General features: G+C 28.9%; 1 protein-coding gene across 1 annotated transcript; it reads right to left on the reverse strand.

Moving 5' to 3' along the window:
- Positions 1 to 1780: 1780 nt before the first annotated feature.
- Positions 1781 to 20205, reverse strand: LOC132279688 (raucaffricine-O-beta-D-glucosidase-like). The gene is made up of 8 exons (XM_059781718.1): positions 20090 to 20205; positions 7184 to 7421; positions 6969 to 7036; positions 6218 to 6434; positions 5846 to 5945; positions 5666 to 5709; positions 5207 to 5380; positions 1781 to 2017 (listed from the first exon to the last, which is right to left on the reverse strand). Exons 1-8 carry the CDS (start codon positions 20203 to 20205, stop codon positions 1781 to 1783), a joined length of 1194 nt encoding a protein of 397 aa, XP_059637701.1.
- Positions 20206 to 21211: the final 1006 nt, after the last annotated feature.

Consider the following 21211-nt stretch of genomic DNA (forward strand, 5'->3'; position numbering starts at 1 on the left):
GGATGAATTACTAATAAATAGTATGGATAAAAACATACTTTTGGAGGTATGGATAAGTTGCCAAGACATAAACAAAATGCCATTTAATAGGCATGGTTGATTTGCTAAAATATAAATAAACTACTTGTAGAGGCATGGTTGAGTTGATATAGTATAAATAAATATACTTCTAGAGGCATGGTTGATTTGCCAAATCATAATCAATATTAGTGGAGGTATGGATGAGTTGCCAAAGTATAAATAAATCAATATTTGTGGAGGTATGGATGAATTGCTAAAGTATAAATAAATTACTAGATAAGTTAGATGATCAAATATACATCTATGGATATTGTGTTTATAAGTTGGAGGTGATAAATATTCTTATTATAATAAACTATTATTTAAAGGATAATATATTATTTTATAGTATTAATAAAATAATACTAGTGTAGGCATGGATGAGTTGCTAAAGTATAGATCTTTGCTGTGTAATATTTATAAATAAAATCATGCATTGGTAGAAATTGGGATTTGGGTTGAAGGAAAATATTTCTTGGATTATTATTTATTATTTAAATGGTTAAATAACTGTTTAAATATGGAATTTAGGTTTAAAGGAGTTTTCTCTTAAAAGTGGAATGTACTTGATGGTTAGTTTAAATATGGAGGTAGTCTTATCATTATTTATGGTCTTGGATTTCAAGGAATTTATTAATGAACATATTCTTTATATATTTATATATATAATATATATGTATCAACTTATATTAAATATTAAAACTTTAATTAGGATGATTTTGGTTAGAGATGTTTTATTTATTGGTTTTCAGAGGCTTGGTAGAAGAAACTTGCTCGTGGGTCTAACTCACGATTTATTTTTCAGGTTATTAGAAATTCCAGTCTCGAGGTTGAGGATCCGCAGCTAGGAGACTGTCATTCATCTACTCAGCTTGTTTACTTTTTAGTATTGTTATTTATTATTAGATGTCTGGTGAATTAAAAGTTTATAGTTTAGGGGTCCTTAACTTATAAGATTCCCGAGTTGTATTTTAGAATTTTAAATTCATGAAATTTATTTTTGTAAAGGAGGTTTTATTTTATTAATAGAATTTCATTCAGCAATTTATTCATTCTTTTTATTCTTTTTGTATTCTGTATTCGTTTAAATACTAAATTGTTTTGATATTCTCGTATTTTCGGGTGTGGACCTGGCCAACCTACACGTGGAAATTCGGAGGTATTATAATAATAATACTAATACTACCCTGTAATATTATGTATCTACATAAATATGTAACCATTTATATAAATACAATATAATTATATATATTTATATAAATATAGATATAACTGAATCCTCCTTATCATTATTAGTTAGAATAATAATAACAATAACCTCCACTACCCATGGGTCATAACCCTTACCTATGTAGGTCCATCCAAGTAGTCCATGTGACCCATTTATTTGGTCCATAACTACTATCAAAATCCAACTCCTTTTAAAATTAAAATTAAAATAAAACACATATCTAAACAAGCAACTAAAATTAACACATTATCTTTTAACAAATAATCTCCTACAACAATTAATTTAAAACATTTAAGCACACACTTATAATTAATCAATTAATTCATTTAAACATATAACATGAAGCCACATAAACACATAGCCACGTAAACAATTAAAAATGCACAAGAAATAAAAATTTAAATTCTAATTATATCCTTTTGAAAACTAGGGGTATTACAAACATTGACTTAGCAATTGCAATGAAATCACTGATGGACACAACATGACCTACTCGACCTTCATGTTCTTCTTGTATAGCTTCACCGAAACCAGCTGAAGGAGTTCACCATTCAAAAGAATTACAAACCCTATCCTTGCAATTGAAAACAACTTCCCAAGATTGTCGTCTGACTCAGAGATCAACACAACTGCCCTTTTGTCACAACAATATTTCCTATTCCTGAAAGGGCCCCTTCGCACCACACCACGAAACCAACGTCTTGCAGATGATTCATAACTCATTTTCTGCAAATATACGCACACACAGAGAAGGAGAATGAGAAGGAGATGGACATGAAAACTGACAGCATCGTGAAGATGAAAATAGAAGTAAAGATGGATGATAACACTTACCAACACTTGTATCGATTTTCTGACCGCGATTATCACCAAAATTAACATTCGATTAATGTAATACTCCTAATTTTACAAAGGATAGTCCTGGAGTTTCTTTAATTATTTAATTGCAATTTTTAATGGTTAATTGCTTAATTGCTTAATTTGTTGGAATTACTTGTTATTGTTTGAATGATATGTCAGTTTACTTGATTATTTGTGTAATTGTTTTTAATTGCATTCATTGTTTAAGTTAATTAATTGTTCTGTTCTAATTAATTGCCGTAATTATGGATTTAATTGTTTTATTTAATTATTTTAATTGGATTAATTTTGTGGGATTTATTACTTTAATTGTTTTAAAATTAATTGGTTTAAATGACTGGATTTAGTTAAATTTAGTTAGTTCTCAACGTGACTGTTATATAGCTTTTCATTGGGTTTATAGTTTTCATAGACAGCCGTCATTGATTGTAACCTAGGTTTACATATTAATTGTAAGCCCTGAAGGTTTTGGAGTTGGATTTTATATTCTTATTTTGAGGATTTTCGGTTAGAGTTCTTTTCAGCCATTTTTATTTACTTCTTATTATTTCATCTTGTATTCAGTGTTCGATTTAAAATATTAATTGTTTGATATTCCCTCGGGTTTGGGTTTGGGCCTGATCAACCCGTGTCTCGGATCCGAGGGGTATCACAATTGAGCACCAAGAACAACAACAAAAAACCCTAACAGTTACAGAGTTCGTGATTTGGAGATATTTGGGTAAAGCCGTGTTTGGCTTTTTTTGTCCATTATAAGGAATGGGATTTTGGGGTATAACCGTATAACGGTTGGAAATTAAAGGCACTATTGTCATTTCATGCTTCTAAGGGTAATATCGTGTTTTAAAAAAATGCACTCAAATTTAACGGCTATATCTCACCGGACCTTGGCCGGATGGGGTGATTTGCAACTTTTTTGCATAGTTTAGGGGGTTTCTTGCATTTTTTGAAATTTAGGGGGTTAGTTGTAGGTTTCCCCATAATTCAGGAGGGGTTTTGCACTTTACCCTTTTAATTATTTAGATATAAGAGTGGAGCGCCCGTGTATATCATCTCCCTTCATTATTTAGAAATAAAAAGCAAGCCCAACATACTAACAACTAAGCAAACTTTTAATACTTTTGTGATATAATTATTTTATTTTATTTTATTTTTGTTGAACTTGTGATATAATTGACATAGTTAAAATATATAACTTTTTCATATAACTAATAAATGTTTATTATTTTTATTTAAATGTTTATTATTTTTATTTTTCTTATATTAAAAAATCAACAAAAAAATATTTAATAAATTCAAGTGATAATTTTTTAAGTGGAATAAATACATATAAGTAAATATATGAACGCTATAATGGCACCCCCGCTCTCATCTCATGGCCCCGCCCTGTCCCCAAACTCATAAAAACCCTCACAATTGATCTAGCCAGCAACAGGGCTGCTAGCTTGAGTTTAAAAACAAATATACACGACATAGACATATTTTCAACCAACATAAAGGAATGAACTCATAATTCATCAAATACATTTTATGAATTTTAACTAATTATCCTAAATAAATTGCTCCGAATTATTCAATCATTTGATAATCAGATTTATTCTTTGATATTGATAAATGAAATGAGGAAAATGGGCTACAAAGCAAGGCTAACCCTCACAAATATTGATCTAGCAAAAGGGCTGCCAGCTTGAGTTTAAACACACAAATATATATGACACAGACATATAATCAACGAACAGAAAAGGAAGGAATTTTTTTTTTTTTTCCCCGGAAAAAAAGTGGGGATAATCATTATTTTATTTTACTGAAAAATGAGATAGAGAGTTGAAAGATTATTGGCATTGAAGTTTGATGTCCCTTTACTGACAGCCTAGCTTTGAAGCACTACCGCCTCTGGCACTACTCCGTTGGTACTGAAAGGGATCGGAGGTAAAGGGAACGGAGACTCTTCCGCCCGCTCCACTGGTAATGTAGTTACCGGAGACCCTCCTTGAAAAAATTCATATACCATAGAGCTGAGTCGATCATTTGGGTGTCTGGCTAAATTATTCTTGTAATCCACACAAATGAGGCCGAAACGGGTAAGGTAAGCATTACCCCAGTCACAACTTGTATAATTTGCAACTCAATAATTTATAGTAACTAAACAAACTTGAGTTTGATTGTAATTTTTATTGGTTTGACCATATAAATGGTCGATTTCTATTGAACTCATCACTTAAATATCCTATGAAGAGGATAAGGTAAATTAGAGCGAAAAGAGTTTTTTCATGTTTGTAAATAAGTAATTGTCTGGTAATGAGTAAGAAATATTCGTCATTTTGCTAAATAGAATGTATTTAACTCATAATTCATTAGATACATTTTGCGCATGCCAACTAATTATGGTAAGGAAATTGCTCCCATTGTTCAATCATTTGATAACCAAAGTTATTCTTTCATATTAATAAATGAAAGGACGATAATGGGCTGCACAGCAGGAGGTAGCCCTCCCCATACTTAAACGCCCTCACAATTGATCTAGCAAAAGGACTGCTAGCTTGAGTTTAAACACATATATGACATATTACCAACCAACAGGAAGGAATGAACTATGTCAACTAATTATCGTAAATAAATTGTTCGGAGTTGTTAAATCATTTGATATTGATAAATGAAATGACGATAATGGGCTACACAGCAGGAGGTAGCCCTCCCCAAACTTAAATACCCTTACAAATATTGATCAAGCAAAAGGAATGCTAGCTTGAGTTTAAACACACAAATATATATATATATATATATATATATATATATATGACATAAACATATCATCAACCAACACGAAATCTTTTTTTTTTTTCTTTTTTTGCCGGAAAAAAGAAGTGGGGATAACACTTTTATTTTATTGAAAAATGAGATAGAGAGTTGAAAGATTATTGGCATTGGAGTTTGATGTCCCTTTATTGACAGCCTAGCTCGGAAGCACTACTGTCATTGGCGGTTGGTACTGTAAGGGATCGGAGACTCTTTCGCCGGAGACTCTTTAGCCGCCCCAATTGGTATTGTAGTTACCGTAGATCCTCCCTTGAGAAAATTCATGTACCACAGAGTTGAGTCTTTTGGGTGTCTTGCTAAATTATTCTTGTAATCCACATAAATGAGGCCGAAACGAGTAAGGTAACCATCACCCCATTCGAAATTATCCATGAGAGACCAAACAAAGTATCCAATTACATTAACTTTATCCTGGTCCATAAATGAAAAAAAAAAAATTAAAATTAAAATTAAAAAAATAAATCCAAGTCATATATATATATAATTGATGTACAAAAATATAATAACTAAACAATGTATCACAATTTTCATTATTAATTTACTCTAAACTTTTTGTAAATCATTAATACCGTAGTATAACATTTATCGCATCAAAGTAAAGAGAATTGATTTTTTTCCAAGAACTTACTTTCTTGCTTCTTTAATCCGAAGAAGATGATCTTGGATGTATTTTTTCCTCATCGTATCATTACAGACTTCTGAAAGATTTGTGCCTTTTACATCAGACTTGTCGCAGACCCCTATAAGAGAAACAGAAGTATTTGACTTAATTCATACCTATTTCTAGGGTAGTAATATATATGGTATATATCATTCTGCCCAATATATATATATACACACACACACACAATTAACCTTGCCAAATTTAAGGCTTACCATTCTCCGTAATGTAAATAAGCTTAGTGTCGTACTTTTTCGCAAGTTTTTGTAAAACATGTCCAAGTCCTTCTGGACAGACATTAAGCCATGAATTAGCCTGCAACATTATCAAATTAATTAATTGTATAAGATAAATACTTGATTAAATGATGATTCATATTAAATGATGGTCAGACGTGATTTTGTAGAGGTTGATAAAACTTGAAGGCTTTCCTTTTCACCAATTGCTTCACCTTTCCAACGACCTACAAGCAAATATATATTCGATCGATCATTTGAGTTCGTATGGAATTAAAATTGCATTAGAACTTTAGAACTAATTAATTATATACCTGTAAGTAAAACATCAGATAGTGGTTGGAAAATAACTGGTTTTTCATAATCAGTTGAATCTTCAACACCATTACCATGAGAGTCTCGATATATTTTTTTGTGGAGTGCATGATATGCTGTATAGTAGTTCAATCCGATGAAATCGCATGAATTTTTTAGCAACTTTTGCTCATTCTTACTGAAATGTCGAAGATCTTTCACTCTATCTCTCATGTTCTTTGGATATTCCCCTGTTGTCAATGGATTCATAAACCTGAAGAACAAAATGGAAGAATCAAAGAACATGAAATGAGAAATCGATTTTGAGATTTGGAGAAGGAGACCAATGGATTTGCCTTCCTTTTTCAAGAATTAGCAAATTTGTCATTTTGAGCGTATCTTGTTATGTGCCCATAACCTGATTGTTTAGGCGTATCTTATTTTGTGTTCATAACTTGATAAAATACCCGGTAAACTCACTTACTGCAGTTCGCTGCCAGCAGACCCTTATTATCTATTTTTGGTCCGTTTGAGTCTGTTCAAGTCATGATTCGCACAATAAAAGTTGCATTACATTTTGGGTTTCGGAATTGGGCTACTATCCAAATGGAACCGACTCCGTAGCTCGAAACCGGTTGCATTTTCTGGATAGTTCCATTGACCGCTCTTGCAAGTCGGATCTTAATCAAAGAAGCAGAGGTACGACAATTTGGGGCCACACCTCCGCTATCATACTACTTACCTGACTCGGGATGGGGAGGCACCGTTTCTGGGTCCTCGGAATTAGTCGGGGCAACGTCTTAGATACCCCCAGTCCAAAAGAGTCTTAAACCAGCATGTCACATTCACAATCCCGATCTTGCTATTTTGAACTTTCTATTAACATTCAATATCATTAGTATGTAAATTAATCACAACAGTTTAATTTCGGACCAATATCAACATTATCATTTTCTTTTTCTTTTCTTTTTTGTCGATACAGAAGATGAACACAAAATTTAATTAAGGCGGATGGAAATTGACCTTATAATTCTTCTTATACAAATCTGCTGCATTTGCATGAGCAAGAAGAAGGTTATGCGTCACGTCGTACATGTTCAATTCACTCTTCAAATGCCATGGATAATATCCACCCGGTGGGTGTGCACAATTGTGATGTCCAAAAACAGAGTAGCTCCATGGTTCATTAAGCGTGATCCAATTCTTTACCCGATCACCAAATTCCCAAAAGCAAAGGTTTGCATAGTCACGAAAATCATTCCTGTTATGTTGATATAAAAATCAATATTATTTTATTTAGTTGCAATATTAAACACCAAATGTTCACTAAAAAAATTAATTCTAAAGTCCAAATGTTCACAAAATGAAGATATATTTAAAAAATAATAATAATAATTTTTATAAAACTATATCACAAATTACCTATTTTATTTTCAATAAAACTCTATCAAACTAAACAAAGATATATTTAAAAAAAATTTATAAAACTCTAACACAAATTACCTATTTATCTATTTATTATGAGTTTTTTAAGAAAAAGAAATCTAATTAGACAAATATTATCAGTATAAAAAATCATTTATTAATTTATATAAAAAGAGGTTTAAAAAGAGTTTCTATAAAACTTTAACAAAAATTACCTATTTATCTATTTATTATGAGTTTTTTTTAATAAAAAGGAAATCTAATTAGACAAAAATTATTATTATAAAAATATTTATTAATTGATATAAAAGAGTTTTTAAAAGAGTTTCTATTAAATTCTAACACAAATTACCTATTTATTTATTTATTATGAGTTTTTTTATAAAAGAAAATCTAATTAGACAAAATTTATTGATATAAAAAATATTTTATAATTGATATAAAAAATAAAATAAAATTTCTAAAACTCTACCACTAATTATCTTTTATTATGAGTTTTTTTAATAAAAAGTAATCTAATTAGACAAGAATTATTAATATATAAAAATATTTATTAATTCATATAAAAAAAAGTTTTTAAAAGATTTTTTAAAAAACTCTAACACATATTACCTATTTATCTATTTATTATGAGTTTTTTAAATAAAAGAAAATATATTTAAACAAGAATATATTTAAATAAAAAATAAAAAAAATTTCTATGAAAACTAGCTCAAATTAGCTAACTCTAAAATCTACCTAATAAAATTCAAATTAACCTATTTATCTGTTTATTATTATGAATTTTTTTCATAAAAGAAACTCTAATTAGACAAAAATTATTAATATAAAAAATATTTATTAATTGATATATAAAAGATAATAATTTTTCTAAAACTCTTCCACAAATTAGCTTTTATTATGAGCTTCTTAATAAAATGAAATCTAATTAGACAAAGATATATTTAAAGAAAATAAAATAATTTGTATAAAACTCTATCACAAATTACCAATTTTAATTTTAATAAAACTGTATCACATTAGACAAAGATAGATTTAAAGAGTTTCTATAAAAATTTAACATAATTTAACTATTTATCTATTTATTATGAGTATTTTAACAAAAGGAAATCTAAATAAACAAGTATTATTAATATAAAGAATTATTTACTAATTAATATAAAAAGAGGTTTAAAAAGAGTTTCTATAAAACTTTAACACAAATTACCTATTTGTCTATTTATTATGAGTTTTTTAATAAAAAAAAAAATCTAATTAGACAAAATTTATTCATTTAAAAAATATTTATTAAGTGATATAAAAAGAGTTAACTATTTATTTCTTTATTATGAGTTTTTTTATAAAAGAAAATCTTATTAGACAAGATTTATTGATATAAAAAATATTTTTTAATTGATATAAAAATTAAAATAATTTTTCTAAAACTCTACCATAAATTATCTTTATTTCTGAGTTTTTTTTTAATAAAAGGTAATCTAATTAGACAATAATTATAAATATATAAAAATGTTTATTAATTCATGTAAAAAGAGTTTTAAAAGATTTTCTATAAAGGTCTAACAAATATTACTTATTTTTCTATTTATTATGAGTTTTTTTAATTAAAAAAATATAATTAAACAAGAATATATTTAAAGAAAAGAAATTTTTTTATAAAATCTACCACAAATTAGCTATTTTATTTTTATAAAATTCTATCACATTATCTATTTATTATGAGTTTTTTTAATAAAATAATTTCTATAAAATAAAATAATTTCTATAAAACTCTATCACAGATTAGCTATTTTATTTTCTATAAAACTCTATCACATATTATCTGTATTTATCTATTTATTATGAATATTATTATAGAAAATAAAATAATTTCAATAAAACTCTATTACAAATTATCTATTTTATTTTCTTTAAAACTCCATCACATATAATTTGTATTTATCTATTTATTATGAGTTTTTAAATAAAATAAAATCTAATTAGATAAGGATATATTTAAAATAAATAAAATTATTTTTCAAAAGAGTTTATATTAAGCTCTAAAACAAATTACATATTTATCTATTTATTATGAGTTTTTTAATAAAAGAAAATATAAGTAGACAAAAATTATTAATATTAAAAAATATTTAATAATTGATATAAAAAATAAAATAATTTTTCTAAAACTCTACCACAATTAACTCTTATTATGAGTTTTTAATAAAAGAAAATATAATTAGAAAATGATATATATATATATATATATATATATATATATATATAAAGAAAATAAATAATTTATATAAAATTATACCACAAATTACCTATTTTATTTGCAATAAAATTCTATTACATTAGAAAAGATATATTTAAATAGTTTCTATAAAACTCTAGCACAAATTATCTAAACTCTGGCACAAATTAATTACCCCTATATAAAAAGAGAACTCTATCACATATAACCCTTGTATTTATTTAATTAGTATGAGTTTTTAATAAAATAAAATCTAATTATACAAGGATATATTTAAATAAAATAAAATAATTTTTATAAAACTATAACACAAATTACCTATTTTATTTTCTATAAAACTCTATCACATTAGATAAGGATATATTTAAAGAAAATAAAATAAAACCTAGGGTTTTCTAAAAAACCACAAACTCCATACAATAAATTTTTATATCAATTTCAATCTAATGTATGATTAGTATAATTGTATTTCTATTTTAAAATTTAATTAAAATTAATATATTTGAATTTCTATTGTAAATTTAAAATTATAATAAATTTTAAATTACCTAATAAAATTCAAATTACAAATTACCTAATAAAATTAAAATCTATACTATTATATATATTTATATAATTTTTTAAATATTACCTAATAAAATTAAAATTACAAATTACCTAATAAAATTCAAATTACCTTAAAAAATTTATTCCTTTTCAAAACTCAAACTCTACCACCAATTTCAGTATTAAAATAATTTTTTTTATTAATTAATAAAATATAAAATATAAATATTTCAGTATTAAATAAAAACCTAAAAGAATTTATTACTTTACAAAACTCAAACTCTACAACCAATTTCAAAATATTTCAATATTTATTTATTAATGTAAAAAAATATTTATTAATTAATATAAAAAGAGTTACAAATTTTTTGTAAGGTTTATTGTTTCAAGTTTCAAATCAATAATTAAAAAAATATATATGAAAACAAAAATTCTATAAGTTACAAAACATTCACCACGTGTATCGCACATGCCTTTTCCTAGTATATATATTAAAAGTGTGCAAATAACACTTTTCGTGTTCAAATTTCACCGAACAATGTTTAGCTACTCACCGGTAAATAGCTTCACGCTTACTTACTCCTTATGTGTTCAAATAATAAACTAGCATATCAACTTTAATAACAAAATTAACAAAATAATAATAAAAAGTAGAATTAACCCATTTTAATTGGATAATTACCCTTTCTTTTTTCTCTCTCCTCTTTCACTGATTCTCAACCCATCGGTAGCCAAATCAAACGGCTCCAATCTCTCTGCCATGAAATCAACCTATTCACCTTATTGGACCATCCTTACTCGTCTCAACCCACCGCTATTCGGGTGTGACTGTTGAGCTTGACGTCAGCGCTGATGGTACAACCATCGACGTCTCTGTACGGAGAGCTTGGGAGGCGTTTGGCCAAATTGATGCTCTGATCAATAACGCTGGTGTTAGAGGTAATTCCATTCCAATTTGGTAGTAACACTAGTAGTGGTTTATGGCCAAATTGATGCTCTGATCAATAACGCTGGGCTTTTCTTTAAATTCTATACACCATTTGGTTGGTGGTAAAACTAACAGAAACAAAATAAAATAAAATTAGAATACAAATCTTCGGTGTTTTACGTTGTTCATGGTTCCAAGGAAATGATAATTTCGCAACCGATTCAGATTATTGCTCAAGACTTGGTTGAATGCAGGTTATTTTTCCCGGTATTAATTGTAAGATGAAACTTTGAGATTTAACCATGTTGTTCTGTACATCTACAACCTCTCAACAATCAATAAGAGGTTTTGTTTAATTACTAAGTTCTGATTACACTTTTATTAGAATATATAAAAGAGGAGAGAGAAAAGAGAATGACTCAATTAAAACGGGTTGATTCGAAATTTTTTTCTTTTAATTTATTTATTATTTTGTTATTAAAGTTGATGTATAATTTTATTATTAAAATACATAGCGGGTGAATAGGGCCATGTAATAAGCATGTAAAGCAAGCAAATAAGGACTTGTCTGTAGGTAAATAAAGTGGGGTGGGCGAAAAGACTAAAATGCCCTTCACTCTACTAATAACAAAAATAATACCAAAAACTTAAAACATGAAATTACCTCAACGGACAGACAAATGGGATTTACTTAGCCAAACTTTTCTGTTCTACTCAAATCTCACCCGTCAGACTCTACTCAGCCACGTCAAAACCATCGGCGAGTCATAGGCAATTCCGGGAAAATCATCAAATAGTTTGCTTAATTCAGTTTTAGATTACAGTCTTTAATTCCTTCAGTTTTAGATTTTAATGGTTAGTTGGTTTAAGTTCTATGGTGAGAACATATAACCTCATTGAGATTTGATTGCATCTAGTTAATATCCACAGGTACTGGCAATCTGGTTGGGAATTTATTTTTTTTAAATTGATTTTTTGAAGACCCATCTAGAATTCTGATGGTACGAGGTAATTAATATGGACATGAAGATGCCAGCAATGAACCTGAAAATCAGTAACAATACTTTAAAGTTGATGGATTTTCTATTTTTCCTTTAAAAAAAATTCGTCATATCCTCTCTTTTTTTTGTTTCCTTTAAACGACAGAGTATTACCTTTGGGTAAGGGAACTGATGCGGTGTACCCGGTGATCATTATCTCTGTATGTACGTGAATATGAATATTGTAAATAAATGACAATAGGTAAAAAAAATGAAAAATAATAAAATAAAAAAAAACAACGTCACGAGTGCTACCAGCCTACTTGGTCAATGACCTTACAGTTCAGGAAAAAAAATTAATTCTCTCCAACTCACTCACTCAACGGTCAAATTATTATTGAGAATTAAATTTCTCCTTTATCCAGAGCAGGCTATGACCCAAGGACCTCATGTATTATAGGGCCTCAAACTTTGCGGCCCAATTATGATGGGCTTAAAAAATAAAAAAAATAAAAAAATAAAAATTAAGACAATTGACTTAAAACTTGAAAATGCCTCAAATATTAGCCCATCTTAGTATTTCAATAACAAAATTTAAAATGAATCATATGATCACTATCTTATGTCTTTTGTTTTTTTCTTTTCTCTTTATGCCTTTTTCTTTAAAGTAGGCACACAACCTCATATATTTGATCCATGTTGGATAATAAAAAAATTATTTATATGTTTTATGTCCTTTGTGTAGTCAATTATCTCTTATACTCTGTATATATTTTATACATATGATCATCATACTAGCTACAAGTTTACAAATAAGTGCAAACCAAACACAGAACATTCTTACTTTCTGAAAAAAAAAATACAAAGAACACTCTTGATTGTTGGCTCCTCAGTTTCTTGTCTCAGATTATCAATTTTCCATAACCGAACTCTTAGTATCCTGTATCTGTAGACTATAACTACTTCTTCAATTTTTACAAAGGTTTTTTTTTTTTTTTTTTTTTTTTCCTCAATGTAAATCATATTCATTTTTTTTTTTTTGGATTGATTATTTTTTCTATTATGACTAATTTAATATTATTTCTTGCAGGTGCATTTTTAGGATCTAAATCTCATGAGGTATTTTTTTTTTCTGTAAATCATATTATTACATATTGAGTCATTAAGGTAATCTATATTTTCTTTCAGCAAAACATTTTTTTTTTTTTTTTAAGTTTAGTTTATGTTGATTGTGTTTCCTGTTATTTAGATTTCAAGATATTCATTTTGATTGGGCATAAAAAAATTGCATTGAGGTAATATCTATATTTTATTTCAGCAACCTGGATTAATTTATTGCATTACATTGAGGTAATATATATTTTATTAAAAAAAAAATTAATTCAAGGGACTCACATTTAAAGTTCGCCTAGGCCTCTCAACATTTTTTTCAATCTCAGGACCGGCCCTACCTTCATCACACACAGCGAAAGTATCATCACATCACATCAACACAAGTATATATGGAGATAACAATCATACACTACACACCAACAGGCCAGTGGTTTAGCGGTATCACCCTCTTACTTCTCAAAGAGAGGTCAGGGGTTCAAGTCTCGAAAGAGATAAGTGTGTGTGAGTACCAACTAGAAAAAAAAGAAAAAAAATTATACATTACACAATATTTTACATAGTTCACCTAATTATAGGGTTAGGTTCATGGGAAACAGAAATTTCACTATTATGGATCAAGTAATAGAATATACAATCACATGTCAAATCCTCACTCACTCATTCATCTTCTCTTATGAGGCTACATATATATATTCGAGAATTACATATACTCACTTATCTCCTCACAACTCTTACCCTTAAACTTCTTACATCTTTTCTCTCATCTCTCTCTAAACTCCTCAAACCCATCTTTATCTATAGAGTCTTCAAACACAATTCCTCATTGAACAAGTATTCCCCAACTTGCATACAAGAAATTATGGGATACAATTTCCTTTACAACTTTTAATGTTCCAAAACGGAAAAGAAAATTTATACATGCACACAATTTTGAGCTACAAACCCAACACTTATGAATACCTACGCACCGTTGCATAGAATTAGATCATACTGTTGGATCTTAGGGATCATGTTTTAAATGCTATTGAACATTAATTTTAATTATTCATACCCATACTAGTAGATACATGGCTTAGTTGTTTATGGCGAGATGATACAAGTAAGTGAAAAAAAAAAAAAGCGAGAATTTTATTCTTATTTAATTTCTTTTATATTCATGGCATGAGACTCTCTGTTGAGGAAACCAGGCGTGACAGCAGGACAGCCTCATGATGTTGGTGATGTGTCACCGAACAGTAGGAAGAAATTAAAAAGGCACCTAACAGCAGGACAGCCTCCTGATGAAAAAATGGACGCGTCCTTGCCCAATTAAAACTTTTGAACATGGGGCATCCATTAAACTTGTTTAGGACCACCAACATCCTTAGTACACATCACCATTCCCTTCCACGGTGGTTTCTATACTTGAAGCAATGGGAAAAGCGAAATACATTAAGGCTCACGATGTAAAATATTTTTTTTGAATTGAAAAATATTTTTTTTAAGTAAAATATTTTTTTATTTTTATTTTGTCAGCATTTAGTAAAGATTTACGTCTAGGTTTCATCGGGTAAGACGTGTAAAATAATTTATAAAAAATTAATGAATAAATTATTTTTATTAAATTTTAATATATTTTTTCTTCGTAAATATTTTACGACAATTAAACACCAAAAAATGAAAAAATATTTTTTAAAAAATATTTTACTTCCCAAACAACGGAGCCTAAAAGAGTATTGCAATGTTGCAGTACTTGGATCTTTCGTTGGTTCCACCTTACTATGACTGTTCATGTAAGAAAATTTTCAAAAAAATATAAAGGAGTACTAATTCTACACTTGGAAAATTCCTAGAAACATCAACCTTCTAGTAATGCAATTCTCCATTGTTAGCCTAGATCAGGAGGCTGTTCTGCTGTTAGATGCCTTTTCCATTTCTTAGTTATATAAAAGTGTAAACGGAGAGAGCGAAGACATCGTATTTAGAGAGGGAAAAATATGTAAGGAATATGACAAAAAAAAAAAAAAAAAAAAAAAAAAAAAAAAGAAGTTAATACGAGAATATAGAAAGTTTCAATAATTACAGCTCTGGTGTAATGATAATAAAAAAATTAAAAAATCTTAAGTTTCAATAATTACAGCTCACATGTAATGATAATTTGATAAAAGAAAGGATGGGAAAAAGGACTGTTTCATTAATTACAGCTCTTGTGTGATGATAATCAGGAAAAAAAAGAAGAAGAAGAAGATGAGAAAAAGGATAAAAATCTCAAGTTGCAATAATTACAGCTCTCGTGTAATGATAATCGGAGGAAAAAAAAAATGAGAAAAATGATAAGTTTCGATAATTACGGCTAGCGGAATAATAATCAGAGAAAAAAACGTGTGAGAGAAGGATAAATTTTTTTTGGTTGACTATTAAATCTCTTAATTGGTTGGGACATAATAATAGAAGAAATTTAAAATTTAAGAGAAGTTTGAATACATGAAAATATAAAAAATTTGAGGGGTTTTAGGCGATCGCATAAGTCACGCTCCAGTCGGTCCTAGGCTTTACTTAAGGGTGGTGCATGTGCATGGGGCTATTGGGCACGCATTGGGTATACTAAATGCAAATACAATCCAAACTCATGTTGGATTAGAAGTATATTAAAATTTAAATATATTATTTTTTAAAAAGTAATTTTTGCACTAGTGAATTGTTAGACATATTCTTTTAATTGATTAATTATGCAACAAATAAGAAAGTTGAGCCCTCCACTTAATTGTATTTGATATAAATAACCAATTAAAAATTATTAGGTTTAAGTGTTGGGTGTAAGTATCACTACCTTCTTTTTTTTTTTCTTTTTTTCTTTTTATTGAACATATTTGGGACACAATTATACTTCCCGGACACTATATGAGTTATTACTATTTAAAAAAAAAAAAATGAAATTCAATATCATTTAAAATATATTATAGGTTAATTAGAAGCTTATTATGAATTTTTAAATAAAACAAAAATAAAAAATATTTAACTCTAAATTCCAAATTAGTAATTTCATCAAATTAATCCCATCGTATAAATACTTCCCACATTTTACCTCTTGTCTCTTTTCATATAAGCTAGTAGTAGTAAGCTGCACATTATTGATGTTATAGCAAGCTTTTTTTTTTTTTTGTTAAGTATATAAATTCTTTTTAGAAATCATAAAAATAATCATAACTTTCATAAGGGTATATGAATATAGATATTGTCTTTATATTTAAAAGATAAATAATAAGAAATATATATATATATATATATATATATATTCTGTTATTTGATAAAACAATAAATATAAAACTAAATATTAAGTCATAAAGTTTTCATTTTTTTTACGTTGACAATTGTCTACTTGAATTTTTATAATAAACAAGGTTTTTATACAAATTGATCATAAAACTACGTATAATTAAAATAACACAATTATACAAAACAAAATGTGAATTCCAATCCACGGTATGCGTTTGTTGTAGTGTATTCTCGTCCTTCCCTAGTACGCATCTGTTTTTTAACAATTACGTACGAGGTTTATCATCCTTTAAAAAATAAAAAATAAAATCTAGTTCACATGTGAACCGGACTTACCAAAAAATTGACCCGTCATTTTTCATGGGGAGCCAGAAAATTAAGTCGGCCATAATCAGGGGCGGAGCTAGGATTTTAGTTTAGAGGGGGCACAACGTAATTGTTGAAAAAAAAATAATAATAATAAATATGACAAATAGGAAGTATAATTTTTTTAAATCAAAAAGGCAAATAAGAAAAAAAAAGTTGTAAAATAATATACTAAATAAATACTGTTAAAAAAATTATAGTTACAAAATATTAATTAATAATATTTTAATTAAATAAAATCACAAATGTCATCGATAAAAAGAAATAAGTTAAAAAAAATTTAAAAAAAATACACAATTATACATAAGTATAAAAAGAAATTTTTTGAAAAAGGAAACAAAAATTAGAAAAGGAAAAATATACTGTATACTTAAAGAAGGGATATATATAACTCAAGAAAATTAGAAGAATTTGAAATTTTGAGGGGGGGGCACAATTTAAAATTACTATAAAAGTATATGTATATACCAAAAATATATACCTATGTATAGTAGGTTGGAGCAAAGTGAGGAGGGGCACGTGCCCCCTCTGGGCTTTAATTGGCTCCGCCCCTGGCCATAATCAACATGAAAAAAAAAATATGCTGGCCTACTAATAGTGTTACAAGACAATATTAGTGCAGTCAGGTTTGCAATAAAGAAAAATTCCAAAACATAAAAACATGGGGCATAAAGTGGGTGTTTGGGAGTGCTTCTCTATTGCTGAGAAGTACTTTTATTTTAAAAAATTGCGGTGCAAAGTGTTTGGTGAAAAAAAAAAAAGCTCTTAAAGATAGTAGAGGTTAGGTCTAAAAAGCGCGTTTACTTGAAGCTAAGAATCGTAACTTTTAAAACTGCGTTACGGGTAGAGGTACATGTGTTTTTAGGTAACTAATTTTGTTATAGACAATTTAATCCCTTTTTTTTATTATTAATACAATTTGATCCCTTTTAGGCTTCTACAAACAAATAGCAAACAATGCGTGGGATTCTGTAACAATCAAAGATCCTAGTTTATTTTGGACTCTGTAATAAACAAAATATGTGATATTTAAAAAATATGTAAACAAAATATGTGATCTTAGTTTATTTTGGACTTTGTAATAAACAAAATATGTGATATTTTAAATAAATAAAAAAAAATACAAGTTCATCTTTATAAATCATTCTCAATGGAATTTTATAATATTTAATATTAGGGAATTATCATATGTTTAATGTAAGGGTAATATAGTAAAATTAGTAATAAAAGTGCTTTAAGCAATATTATTACCAAACAATTTTAAAAGTGCTTCAAATATAAAAAGTGATTTATACAATATGTCACAAAACGCTTAATAGTGTTTTACTAACAGCACTTTTATAACAGCTCTACTATAAAAAGTGCTTTTAACATTCTAACAGCAATCCCAAACTGGCTCAAGTCATAAAATTCTAGTAAAGAATTTTAAGAGGAATAGAGAGAATATGAACACACACAAAAAAAAAAAAAAAGAAAAAAAAAAGAAAAGAAAAGGAGGTCAAAATGAGATAACTTTTAAACACACTCACATATTATACTTTTTGTCCACGCTCAACAATGAGATAACTTTAAAGAAGGTGAAATAAGGGTGTGTTTAAAAGTGAAAAAATGCAAAATATTTTGAAAGAAATCAAAGAAGTAAAAGAAAAAGAAGAGTAAAAGATCATTTTGTGTAAAATATACACAATGTGTTAAAAAAATAATAATAAAATATATATATATATATATAAAATAAAATAAAATAATCTCTAATATGTTAAGATACATTGTCACATTACTAATACGTAAAATTGTTGTGAATTTTGCACAACCCTTTTACGCAACCACATCATCATATTTTTTCTCTTCTCCCTCTTTCTCATTCTATTAACGAATCAACCATATGTTAAAGTAAGTTTGTAAAAGATGTGGGGTCTTGGGTACGACACTTGTTTGGTTGTTATTGGCAAGTATATTTTTACACAAAAAATATAAAATAATGGCTGAAGCTAAAAATAATTAGTCTTTTTTTTCCTTTTTTTTTTGTATGTGTGTGTGTGTGTGTGTGTATGTAAATCCACGATAGCACATCAGATTTACAAATATAAATATATATATATATGTGTGTGTGTGTGTGTGTGTGTGTGTGTGTGCGCAGTCATTGGAGATACTCTTATAGAATAAAGAAATTTTAGGTGAGTAAATTCAAGATATTACTATGCATTAAAGTAGAAAAAAAAGTATATATTAGTAAAAAGAAGAGTAAAGAAGAAAATAAAAGAAGAAAGACATATTTATAGGATGACGACAAATAGAGGAACAATTTCAAGATATTATTATATGCAAGAGAGTTTTTTTATTATTATTTTTTTATTATTATTTGTCTTTTAAAATAGTACAGATGAGGATAAAATAATTTGAAGTTGACCAACCAAGATAACCAGAGTCCGTTTTTCAAATCCTAGAATGTAGGAGGTAAATATGATGACTCATCTGTCATTCAATTGGTGAATGAAGATCACGATTCATCTTATTCAAATATTCCTGATCGACATTTGTGTAACCAACCTGATCCCGAGGACAACAATAAATACATCGTGTGACAATTATTAATGAGGTACGAGAAAAAACCCTCAAACATTCAATACAGATTTAATTCTTCTACTTTACGATTACAAGTACTAACTTGATCGTCGGAGAGTCCTTGGCCGGCACCCCACCGGTGCCATTCGAGATGACATCTTGTTGTTTTGCAAGTAAACGTCGTTGTTCCGGGTCATGAGAATTTTCGCATCAACAGCTAGCGCCGTCTGTGGGAAATGATTAGTTCCCCAAAGAAATATTAATTCTGACGCGATTCAGCTCGAACGACAAGACGAAGGTTTCCGATCATGGAAACCGTCCTGAAAGCATCTATTGTGTAGTGTCGCGACAACGAGTTCCATACTCTTATAAAAGGACGGATTTCTACATCAAGATTCCCCTATCCATCATATTGGGGCCAAAACTATAAGTCGCATGATGCCACCCTATGTATGATAGCGGTACTCAAAAGTCTGGCACATTGATCTAGGCACCAGACTAACGTGTCTGGTGTCTCCTACTTGGCAGTGCTTGGTACCTTCACTACTAAGGTCTGGTCGCCTACATCAAGCCCTACAAAGCCAAAACGAATCAAGTCTCCCAAGGCCATGTCAAGTAGGAGGTCTTGTACCGACATCTCACACTAAGGTAGGGTCAAGTAGGTCTTCCACAAGGGCCGAGCAACGTCTCTCACTAAGACCAAGAAAGGTCTATCACCAAAGCAGGCAAGATTCAACTAAGGTAAGAAGATCTCTATCCGCCAAGGAGGCTTCTACCAAAAACAAGGTCTCTACTAACAACTAAGTCTCTATCCACCAAGGAGACTGTTACCAACCAATGAGGCCTCTACCATCAAGGAGGTTTCTACCAACAGTGAAGTCCCATTACTCCATTCATCTATGCCATCAAGGTGGTTTGTACACTCAAGAATGTTTCTCAAGATCCCCATGTCCAAAGAGGTCTTTATGCCCAAGGAGTTATCTAAGTCCAGGGAGATTCCCACATCCGACGAGGCACTTATCTAGAGGTCACCAGGCCATCGTCTATCTAGGATGCCAAGTTATGTACCTACAGAATAGGTCCCCGTTCAAGATCCCCCAATTTATCACACTAGGGGCAAAGCAGTAAATCACGTGATAACAATCAATTAGATAACAATCTACATATGATGGTAAGATTCAAAAGTCTGACGCATCAACCTTAGTACACAAAGTCAGTCAAAGTCTAGTCTCCTTCACCAATTCCTTACGCAGCCGATGCTTTGTCGAATTATATGACTAATATCTCAAGATAGTTGTAGATAAGTTAATGCCCATGTCTAAACCATGTTATTTATATCAGACATGATTACTACTTTACTCCAAGGAAACGGGATAGAGGAATTAATTTATGACCTCACAAAGGCAATCTCAAACACAAACAACACCCTTATTAAAATGTGAGCTCATGAAGCTAAATAGAAAAAGAAAAAAGAAAAGAGAAAAAGAAAAGCCTATTCCCTTATTAAAGGGCAAGCTCACGAAACTTGGGCAAAACATCCCATTATTAAAAGGGCGAGTTGGGTGAAGTTCGTAAAAATTAGACCCTTTATTAAAAGGGCGAGTTGGGTGAAGCTCAAAATTATTGCTCCCCTTATCAAAAGG

The sequence above is a fragment of the Cornus florida genome, unplaced genomic scaffold, assembly GCF_030987335.1.
Source record: "Cornus florida cultivar Cherokee Brave unplaced genomic scaffold, ASM3098733v1 CherokeeBrave_3.0.0_Hap2_Chr01, whole genome shotgun sequence".
Classification (NCBI taxonomy): Eukaryota; Viridiplantae; Streptophyta; class Magnoliopsida; order Cornales; family Cornaceae; genus Cornus; species Cornus florida.